The 12,044-nt window shown below is 42.1% G+C and overlaps 1 protein-coding gene across 1 annotated transcript in view; it reads left to right on the top strand.

The window, feature by feature from the left end:
- Positions 1-6,263: 6,263 nt before the first annotated feature.
- The window catches only part of LOC124049904 (voltage-dependent T-type calcium channel subunit alpha-1H-like), a 40,168-nt gene continuing 34,387 nt past the window's right edge, over positions 6,264-12,044 (top strand). Inside the window, exons 1-3 of the mRNA XM_046372020.1 lie at positions 6,264-6,918; positions 7,171-7,290; positions 9,470-9,747. Of these exons, the coding sequence (XP_046227976.1) occupies positions 7,261-7,290; positions 9,470-9,747 (308 nt within the window). The 5' untranslated portion in view covers positions 6,264-6,918; positions 7,171-7,260. The remainder of the gene's footprint in view (positions 6,919-7,170; positions 7,291-9,469; positions 9,748-12,044) is intronic.

Below are 12,044 nucleotides of genomic sequence, written 5' to 3' on the forward strand. Positions count from 1 at the left end.
AATTGCGTGAAGATCGTGCATTAGTTTCTTGCTTTCCAGAACACATCTTGTTCCTCTGTGCTCCCACCCTCCAACAATGTGTAAAGACAGGTGCATTACTCTAATTGAAATGTACTATTTATATATCTGGGTTAATTAAGAAGATAGATAGATAGAATCACATTTAAACTACTATTATAATAGAAATTATTTCATTTAAGCTTGATACAAAAATACATCAAAGTATATCATAGTTTTCTATGGGTTGTTGTTTTTTCTTCTACTATTAACCAGCTTTAATGTGAATTGTAATTTATGCAGTTACAGCAACATGGACATAATAACTACATGCTTTGAAATGATTCATTAATTATGTGCTGCTGTATAAACAGAAGTGGGACAAGTGGGGAAAATATATAAGCAGCACATACCACCAGAGGGGGAAGAAGTACTCAGGTCATGGACGGAGTATCAGTACAACAGTAGAAATATTCAAGTCGCAAGTGGAAGTCATGCATTTAATTTTTTTTAAGAAGTACAAAAGTATTAGCATCAAAATAAACTTTGAATACCCAAAATAAAAGTACTCATTTTGCAGTATATTTCAGAATATCATATGTTTTATAATGAATGTGCTCTTCACACGTGTTCATGTGCTCATTGCCTCTGAACTTTAGTGAAGTAAAAGTATTAAGAAAACAGAAACACTTGAGTAGAGTACCTCAAAACTGTACATAAGTACAGTTCTTAGGTGAATGTCCACCACTGCAAGTGATAAAAGATGTACTGTAGCACATGAAGTGTCAGATATATTTGGAAATAACTGAATTATGTCCTCGAAAGCAGTTCCTCTGACACAGTGGTGAGTTTCAGGGTCTTTGGCAGCTCATTCCTTCACAGACATGAATAATTAAAGTTCAGTCGTCCCAGAGGGAAACAAGTGCGGTGAGGCAGACTGACCACTGTGTGGCGCTGTAAGTCCTACAACTTTTAGACAGGGGGAGTGAAGCAGATAAACACTGAAAATCTTCTCTTCTGTGTCTCAGATCCAGAATATAAGCTCTGTCTTTGTCCCACAGCACACAGCAATAAGCTTGTGTCTGTTTGTGTCTGAGTGTGTGCGTACCGGGTCGGAGAGACGCCGTGACTGGTGGATCACAAATAAAACAGGCTGAAGGCAGGAGATGGGTTCACAGACAGGGTGAGGGAACACTGAGAAATGAGAGGGCAGCAGATATATTTTTCCTCCAGCTGCAGTACATAAAAGCACATTCTCAGCTTAGTCCATGCATTGTATGGGTTTGTGTATGTCTCTCTCTGTGTGTGTGTGTGTGTGTGTGTGTATATATATATATATATATATATATTTAAGGTCATCCTTAATGCACTCAGATCAGTGAGACCATTAGAGAAGATTAATATATTGTTTCAACCTCTGCCCAGATTATCATCACAGCTCATTCCTGCCATCTACCATTTTGCATGGGCGTGTGTCTGTGTGTCCACACGTGTGTGCGCATGTGTGCACCTGTTATGTGCCCGTGTGTTTGTGTGTCTGCCTGTGTTTTGTCTTACAAGCATGACATCATTTCCTGTCATCAAGGCCAAAGGTTGCTAAGCAACTTCACTTCGTCCGATTGTCAGAAAAGATGTTTCTCCGCTGACTGCTTCACAAGCTAACTCTCTCTTATCCTCTATCATAAATGTAATGTCTATGGAAGACGCTGGCTCTGTGTGCATGATTGCCCATGCGCTTGTATGGACCGCTGTGCATTTATGCTTACAAACATGGTGCAGAAAAAGCAGAGGGAGAGAGAGGAGTGTGGAAATGTGTTGTCTGGCAGATTCATGTGATTTCTACAACTAATAAAAAGAGTGAGCCGGTCATGTTTCTGTATGGTAGAATCCCTCCAGTTTGTAAAAACTACAGTAAAATATCTGAGTATGAGCAGATTGTCACGATGCTGAAAACGTTACTTAGACTAAGAACTAAGGACTATCCCATAGATTCAGAAATACAGGGTGTGGTAATACTGTTACAGGATAATATGACAGAAAAACCATTTATATAAATGTATGTAGAGAAAGTATTAGAAACACCTCTCAATATAATATGCTTGTTTGGCAAATATAATCAACATTTTAGTTTACTGAGTCAGCTCATTAGCACTAAATACAAAGCACAGCTGAGGATGATGGGAAAATCAGTAGCTTTGCAGGTATTTTTATCCCAAAACCAAACTGGACACATTAAAATTTTGCTCTAATGATTGTGATAGATTAAAGGTGTTGTAACTCTTCCAGAGGAAAACATCAATGCCTGTACCAAAATCCACACTAATCCCTCCAGTACTAATACCTCCAAGACATTTTGCTTGAGTCCACAAATGCCAACCTCATGGTGGCACTCGGGGAAAAGTCAGGTAAAAGTCAATGTCGTCACGGTTATTTGGTCTGGGAAACATGTAGCCACTCAAAATTTAATATCAATCCCCCCAGTAGCTGTTCTGATAGTTCAGTCTGTACAAAAGTGACCAACATTTCCACTTTACAAACACCACATGACACTCAAGAATGACATTGTTTTAAACAAAAAGTGAAGGGTTTTTTTTTGTAATTTTAAACTACATACACCATCATCTAATATGCCCCAGCTACCTTAAAAAGATAGAAGAAAGATCCCATTTTTGTGCTTCATCTCTTACCAGTGGGGAACCATATGCATTTTATTGATGGTCTTTGTACCTTTGACTGTACCACAAATGCTTCCCACTGTGTAAATAAACATTAAGATAAAGACTCAGAGGTAGAAAAGACAGATTTGCTGTCAACAGAGACAGATAATTACTGTTGTCTCCTTGGTCCCTCTGCTCTGAAAACTGAAACTTTAGGAAGGTGACACTGACACCACAGATGAAGCTCTGTGTGTGTGTGTGTGTGTGTGCGCGCGTGCACGTGTAGGTGCGGGTATGTGTGGTCGTGATGTGGTAACCTCTTCATGTACAATTACTGTAACGAGGTCAAGTAAAGTAGTAGGCAGGCTCAGCATTACACGGCTCATGTGTTTCAGCCCACATGTGAGTGTCTGTGTGTGCGTGTGTGTGTGTACAGTATGTGTGTTTGAGCCTTGCATCAGGATGTGCCCTCAGGTGGTTGTCATGGCAATTTCAATGACTGATCAGGATTATTGATCGGTAATCGAATTCCCACAGTAAGTGTGTGCGTATTTGTGACAATGGCATGGAATAAAACACTTCCCCATATATAATGTTATGTGATGGTCACCATGGCAACACACCCAAGGGGTGCCTACCACACACTGATAATAATGTTTGGCCTAGATACCCATCCTCAACTGATAACAGAGGGAATGTATTTCTGTCTGTGTGTGTGTGTCAGTGTGTGTGTGTGTATTTCAGTGACTAATGTAAACCATCATTTGAACACACCACAGTGACAGAGCTGGAGTAAAAAATGCATGAAATGATCCTGTGGAGCAGAAAGAGTCTTGCATGAGTTACACGAGACAGTAAGTGTTGAGAGGGATGAGACGAGCTGGAAGGAGAGGAAGACGAACGGGAGTGGGAGTAGAAACACACACAGCCAGGGAGACCCAATAATAACCGATTACTACCAATGCACACACAGGCGCACACGTGCAAAGTGGCTTCCGACAATTCTCATCAGCTTTCTTCTCAGGGAGGGAGTAAGAGAGGTCTGCCTGAGTGTTTGTGTGGTTGAATGCGTCCTAGATATCTTAAACTCTGTTGTGTTAGATGCGTTTGATGTACGCTGCTGCTGTTAAGAGTTATGATAGCTGCGAGGAGTCTGTCTGCTGTGGGCGTTGATTGGGTATTGCACGGTGTTTCCCTACCCTGAGCGAAAAGCTAATCTTTTTTAGCTGCACTGCCAGAGAATCTGTTGGTCTATCAGGCGGCAAATCCGACAGACTGTTGCAGTACAAGTACATTGACAGTTTAGTGTAGGCATTTGTAGCCCTCAAGGATGACTCAGTTTGACTTACGTAATCCCCATACTAGTCGAGCACTATCAATATAACAATGTCCACTTGTCCACTTTAGTTTGTGACAAGGTACAAATGGGGAAGAAATATGAAGTGTCTTAATAAGGTGTTGGGCCAGCTCGGGTCTCCAGAATAGCTTAACTGCTCTTTGGGGTAGATGAACATGAAACTCTACTGGTAAAACTCCTGCATGGAAGCATCTGCATTTATGTTTTACCACTCTTTTAGTCACATTTTAAATGCATCACGGTAAGCCTGCTGTACAGTCACGACCACATTCCCATCAGCCTTACTTGTACTTCGAGATGAATGATGTCATAGCATGCTAACATGTAAAAGTTGGCAAGCTAACAATCTAAAGGTTGGCACATTACACAAACATGGTGAATGTTAACAAGTTAACAAGCGTGAATGCTGAAACTTGTAAGCTAAGATCATTTTAGCTGACTAAAAGCTAAATATTACTTACTATTATACAAGCTAACTGTGTGCATGCTAACATGTAGCATGTAACATTTCAGTTCCTAGTTTTGCTCTGAATGGGCTTACAGCTAAGGCTGATAAATTTATGCAAATTGACAGAGCATGAAGCTAATTTTCATGATTGCATGATTTGCACAAATTAAGGCCTACATACTTTAGTGTTTTTACAATATGCATTTATTTGTCCCAAACAACCAAAGTACCAACTGTACAGATGTTAGCTGTAGACAATTAGCAACATCACCGTGTGTCGTTTTGGGTAACTGATATAAAAACTCAGCAAAATCTTCAGGTATTTCTTTGAATTTCCTCCAATCTCTTTCCCCTTTTTCTGACTTCTTGCATCTTGTATCAAGTTGCACTTTCACTAAAATCTGCCTCACGTTGAGTCTGAACAAACCCCTGCCATACAGAGCTGAAATGGCCACTGCACAGAGGATGAACTCCTTTGATTTAGGTAGCAACGTGGCTTTCTTCCTGCACAGCAAAATTTAAATTTTCCATCCTTCTAGAAGAATCCAGGAATAGCGAAGTTGTCTTTCTATTTTTAATCCATCCAAATTTGTTTTTTGGCATGTAACGAGCATTATAGCCTCCCAGAGACACTGTGGGACTTATGTCTAATGGAGTCTAAACATCAAACAAACCATCCCCAGAAAATTACTTGGAGGCCATATGTAGATATTAAAAAATTAGCAGGAGAGCATTTAAGACGAGTGCTCCCTGTAAGCTGTTTGCTCAGACCTACTGTACACTGTCGTTCTAATATTAGTTCCCAAAGTGGGATCCAGGGACTGCCGGGGGGCCTTGAGGGAATAGAATGGAGCCCCCAGGAAAATGAGCAGCAGTTGAGTTTCATCACATTAAAGATGCCGATTCTGCTTTTTTCACTCTCTGCCTTGCTGGTATCAAGTTAGCCTGAATAACTGTAAAATCTACATATCTTTTCTTTGATGAGAGTTCATGAGAAACATATTAATATTATAGATTTAAACTAATTGAGGGTAAATTATAGACAATGTTGGAAAGTAACAACAGTACATTAATTAATTAACTTTTTACTCTTAACTTTTGGAATTTCCTTTTTTTGTTTTATTAAATTTGAGGTTACAATTTTAAAGTAAAACATATGATCAACTTATGAAATATTACACGGTGTGATATGTTAAAGCACCCAACAATAAATCCACTATGACCAGATCTTACAACACTGATAACATGTGAATGTGCTAACAATAAGCATATAACATGTATAAAACTCTTTGTGAAAGGGGCTAGTCTACTTTTACTTGTTATATTTTGGTACATTTTGATAATAACACCTTTGCACTTTTTCTCTGGTGTTATGGATGTGCTGCTTTATACACTACAGTATGGTTCATTACTAATTCCTCGTCCTCTGAAACCTGACACAGCATAAGCAGATTTAAAGGTATTGTGCTGGAGCTCTGCCACACCTCTGGGTTTACTGAAACGACATCCCTGCTGAGTGTGACTGTGGAGCATCATCTCTCATATGACAGCAGCGTCCTCCACCCACCCACCCACCCACACACACACACACACACACACACACACACACACACACACACACACACACACACACACACACACAGACTGTCCGGGGTCGCGGGCTGCTGAGAGAGAAAGAGGGATATTGGGGTGAGGTGTTCCGTGAGGCGGAGGAGAAGGGACAAGTCACATGCTCTGACTTGCTCCATCAGTGTCAAGTTATCCAGTATGAAGAATAAAGTTCTCCAGTCAAAACTTTCAAAATAAAACTTGCTGGAGGAGCTACAGTGTCATGTCATTCTGATTCACTTACCATTAAACTGTATGATGCGGCGGTTCCTCACTGGAATTACGCTATGAGGACCATAAAGGAGTGATTTAGGTCAACAACGGCAATTCAATAATAAAACCAAAAAAAAAGTTTGGATGAAAGTGGCTTTGATTATTTAGCCGAAAAAAAATATACATATAAATATTAAACAGTGCATAGTCCTTACTAATGTAGCCTAGCTTAGTAACACCCAATCTTCTGGTTGCCAAGGAAACAAAGCGCCCTGCTCGTTTTTGTTTAAGGCAGCCATGTTTCCGTGATGGCAATGGGAATTTCCCTCCGAATAACTTAAGCTACGAGCCTCTCGTTTCTACCAACTAAATTAAAGCTGAGCGAAAGTACCAGATTAATTGTCTTAAAGCATATTAGTCAACAATTACTGGATCCCAGGTTTGACAGCTAGCTCACTAAAACTGGTGTTACTCTGTGAAATTTGTGTAAAGTTTATGTCATTACCGTCAGCCCACAAAGTAAGCATAAATCTGTATCTTTTTTAAACTTTTTATTAATATATCAAATTACTAGTATTTCTCAAGACTACGGTACTTTGTGCGTGTTGCTTCCGGGACTGGACCGTCTTATTTTGAAGGTAAAACATAGGTATCTCCGGTCCTGTCTCTGGCTAGCTTGACGAAGCGTTCCCTCTCTCCGGTGTGCCTGAACTCCGGTACCTGTCACCGCAGAGCGTGTCCAGCGGCTGAGGGGACGCAGACGCACGGGAAGCCGCTTGCCCCAATTTAACTTTACTTTTCTCAGTAGTTAAAACTTCTGCGTCACATTCCTGTTCATTTTTTCTTATTTGCATCCTACCGACTGACGGACTGAGTTTGGATATCGGCAGGGGGAGGGAGGAGGCTGAGGACCAGCGGGCTGCTCTCAGATGGAGCACCAGGGCTCCGGGAGCTCAGGGCGCACGGCGGACCCGGAGTGAATGGCGCTAGTGGATGGACGCTGCTCCCCGGTAAGGAAGGCAGTCAAAGTTTTTTGGTTATTGTGCTGTAATGTACTTTTTCCTTGCTCTCTTGTCCCGGGCTCTGCGCCGGGTGAATGTTCGTGGCACAAAAGAAAATGTCCAGATCCTATGATGTCGCTCTTTGTCAATGGCGGTGTGTCTTCCACAAAAAGTAAAAAAAAATTAAAATGATATTTTCATAGCCAGTTGTGAAGTGCCTGTGGTCCTGCGGTGAGTTAGAGACCTTATCATACTTTATAATAGGCATATATATTTATTTTACATCATATAAGAGCACAAAATGTTGAGACTTATTCTGACCTGTTTGGCTTTCTATTTTTTGCAGTTTATTATAGGATTCATTAGACTGCTTTTTGCTTGAGTGCCCCGAACCAGATTAATGCTGGGACATGCTATGGCCTTACAGATGTCGTCGGAATAAGATACTGGTTGGCCTTGAGAAGGATATTTATCACTGCATGTAGCACCCAGAGTACGAGGAAATGTTTGAATCAACCGGAGACGTCTTATTTGCTCTGTTTTTATTGAGCATGAAGCTGGTTTAAATTCTTGATAAGCGTTTTGAGCAATTTATGTATTTATGGTGGGTGCACAGCTAATTTAACGGGCTTCAGAGGTCCTATAGAGGTATGAATGTATTTTGTTCTGGTGGCCGGTTGAGATTTAATAGGATGATTTAATTTCCACATGGCTGGGCTGTTCGTAAGAGAGGCTCATAATGAGTTTTTAAAATGCTTTGAAAGGACTCATCAGCAGGTTTTTAACCAGCGCAGAAGAATAGCTCTCCTTTTTCTGCGGTTAATTGATGTTTCCCCAACAGCTACTATTGAATCACAACAAAAAGCCTTAAACTGTGCTGTTCTGGACTCCTCACACTGTCTAGGCTACATGCCCATTATGAAAACACACAGGAGCGAAGGATACTGGCTGATTCAATCTCATTATTTTCATCAAACACACACACACACAGATACACTCCTCTCTGCACTGTGAACTTGCATGTCAGCTCTCCTGTTGTCCTGTCACACTGTGGGCAAAGTCTATGTGCCTACATGGACTCACGGTTGGCCCAGACTTCTATTTTCTTGCTTCTGCTTTATGTTAGTTTTCCAAATAATCCAGCTCTTGCTCCAACTTCATAACAAATTGCCAGAATCTCAGGGGATCGATAAGCATTGGAATGAGCACAAGGTGGACCAGTGGGGAGCGTTTGCTGTGTGCTCGTGACAATACATGCTCCAAGTCCCATCTTTTCCTGCCAAAATCCACTGCATACTGCCCAGTAAAGCAGAAAATGTGATGAAGTTTAAAAAAAAAAAAAAATAGAATTTGAAGCCAGGAAATGAATCTGCTCTTGCGCTCATGCTCTTTATTTAAACTGAGATTATCATTCAATTTGACAGTTCCTACATGACATTCCAATGCTTCGAGAAATTCCAGTCAGTACTTGTAAGAATTAACCACAGGCTGCTGTAGCTCAACAATGTCACTCTATTTCACGAGATTTTATCTTAAATTAGAGCCCAAGGGAAAATGACATATAAGTAACACTAACCACCATGAATGGAAATGTATCATAAACGAAATATGAAAGAAGAAATCGATGAACTGACAATATCGGTACCCAACCCCACGCTTCATTGTTTTCATAGCAATATATAAAAGCCGTCTAAGCTACTTTCATTCTGTATGTCCAGATTGTTTAAAGCCAGTGTGGATTAAAAACATCAGCAGTGATGGCTTGTTGTCATCTGTGAATTATACAGCTGTAGGATTATAACGAAGGGGTCTAAGTGCTTCCTGTTGTCTGCACTGGCTCTGTGTTTGCACCTTTGCTCACATCTATTAAATAATTGCGTTTGCATATATTTAGATTTATGTTTCCTGCACAGGACAGCTTGCTGGCTGTGATTCTTCTCCTGAAGGTCGTTTATTTTTTTCACTCGAAAACAGAGGGTTTGTTTTTTTGTGCCTCTTTGCTAGAGGCTAAAGTTTCTTGTGTACAGGATGATGGCCTTGACAGCCAGCGCAGTTCCGATTGGTTTTGCGGCGCTGCAGTGCCAGGCACAAGGCAGCAGGAACACACACATTCGTACAGATACACCAACATGCATCCATATGTTGCCCTGTACTGAACAGTCTGCCGGTGCCCCCGCGCCCTCTTTAGGTTCAGGCTGTTCACGGCACGGCCATGAAAGGCACCCAGGAGCCAGATCCACGTGAGCAGCACAGAGGCCCAACAAAAGAGGAGGGGGATGAGGACGAGGAGGGGGAGAAAGTGCATGTGTCAGTTGAGGGAGAGGAGAGGGAGCAGGACGGGGAGGAAGAAGAGGAGGAGGAGGAAAAGGAGGAGCTGCCATACCCCTCTCTAGCACCAGTGGTTCTTTTGGCTCTGACCCAAACCAGCCCGCCTCGCTCCTGGTGCCTTCGAGCTGTCTGCCACCCATATCCTTCACCGCCGGGAGTCCACCTGAAGCGCTGCGAACACGTGTGTGTGTTTGCATTAGTATGTTTCTGTTTCTAATGTGAGAGAGACATTGTCTGTTTGTGTTTCAGCTCTGCACTTTCTCAAAGCTGTTGTATCTACAAGGCACCTCGCGCCTAGATGTTTACTTTATGTTTAAACACAAGGGAGACTGGAAGAAGGTCACTGTTGTACATATCCGTGTGTGTGTGTGTGTGTGTGTGTGTGTTTGGAAGATCTCAAGTATTTCCTTGGACCCATTAGCTGTAGGATACGATGGTTAACATTTTTTGCCTGATTGGAGGTTTCCATAGTGACAAGCCTTAATGAATCTCCAGGGTTACAGTCACCTGTCAGTAGCATTGTTACTGGCCTCCATTTAAACAGCAGGAGGAGTCAGAGACAGTTAAAACTCACGTCACCTCCAGAACCTTGCTCTGCGTCTGTCTTCATCGTCTCACCTCTCATTCCCCACCCTGTCTCTCACTCTGTCTCAGCTTCTATCCATTTCTGTTGTACACGTGAAAGTGTGAGTGTGTGTAGATATCAGCATTGCAGCGCACACACGTGTGTGTGTGTGTGTGTGTGTGTGTGTGTGTGAGCAGCTATGAATACTCTGAGGCATGCATAAACGTCAGCAACACCTCAGGGATTTGTCAAGGCTTTCCAAATTGAGTATTTTCCACTCCTTATGACTCAATGTGTGTGTGCCAGTGTGTGCGTGTTCGTTCCTCTGCTTGTGTGTGCGTGTCATTGTGCACTCGTCTGTGCACATCTGCGGGTATTTGCCACCGTCAGCACTCTGTGTACTCTATAAAATATAAATACATAATTGCTGAATAAATAAAATGTACACCAAGAAAGAAAGAAAAAAAAAACTACAAATGCCAAGAACTGAGCTCTTCTGTAGCCTGCTGTGCTGTTAGCATGGTCGCATCCCGGAAACATTGTACGCTCACTGTGTCAGCACTAACTTACTGGACACACTTAGAAACAAATGCTCACAGACATGCAAGCACGCACACACACACACACACACACATGCGCGCAAGTGAATGCCCTCACACAAACGAGGGAATCTCCCATGGAGAGGCTCTTTAGAGGAATCACCTGGTTGCTTGGCAACAGCGTATCTCTGCCCCTATGGCCCGGTTACTTCCGATTGCTTATTTGTTTGTTTTTGTGTGTGTTAGCATGTCTGTCTGCCTTCCTATCCATTCACGTGTCCATACATGGTGGCTACTTTCCCTTCATCTGATCTTTCATATGTACTTTGATACTTTGTACTTATAGTTTGTGTGTGTTTGTCAGTGTTTCTCTGTGTGTGTTGCTGTGAGTGATCTGCGGGGGAAGTAATGTGGGTGGACGTTGTTCGACAGGGACATTAATGTGAGCGCATGGGGGGGGGGGGGCAGTCCCCAAGAGCTGTAAGTCCCATTTTTCCTGAGGTGACCCCGCCTTCCTTTCTGCCTTTTTGCACTCAGCACATATTACAAATTAATTTCCTATCTCCTTTCCTTCCATTTCCTCCCTCTTAGAAACACAGTCATCCTCCTTTGTGCCATGTTTACAACATACTGTACATCCACCCAGCACTGCACATCTAACAAATTTATTTGGAACAACAACAGAATTGGCTTTTGCTATTATATAACATTCTCTTGTATTCCAGGCTACACTGATTTCTGTTATTTCCAGTTTCTTTGGGAGAAAACGTTGCGCTAAGTGTGGAACAAGGTGCCTGCTTTGTGAAGTGCCGAGCTTTCCGTGAGGCAGTTATCATGGTCCCTTTAAAGTGTAACGTATGACACATACAGAAACACGCACACACATGTTAGGAGGTGTGGGAGCAAGCGCGTGCATACACACACACACACACACACACACACACACACACACACACCACACAGGACATAACTTATTCAGCAGTGCATGAAACATTCAGAGCATTTCCTTTTGTTTAAAGATGAGAAAAGCTGTATCTGTCACTCCTATACAAGCACATTTCTCTGCCTGCCTTTCTTCTCCTGCTCTTTCTTTTCTTTTTTCTCTCATCCCTCTTTACTCAGTATCAATCCCTTGTTGTCCTGTTTATCCCTCTCTCTTCTCCTTTTCCTAACCTGCCTCTTAATTGGGTTTAGGTGTGTGTGTTTGTGTGTGTGTGTGGATAGCATGGATAGGAGGAGGACTTACTCAAACTGGGGTGAGCTGTCAGAATCATTTCAGCCAATTAGCATGATTCCAGCAAGTGTTTCCATGGTTACCAGCTGTCCCACGC

This window comes from Scatophagus argus, chromosome 2 (genome assembly GCF_020382885.2).
Source record: "Scatophagus argus isolate fScaArg1 chromosome 2, fScaArg1.pri, whole genome shotgun sequence".
Lineage (NCBI taxonomy): Eukaryota > Metazoa > Chordata > Actinopteri > Scatophagidae > Scatophagus > Scatophagus argus.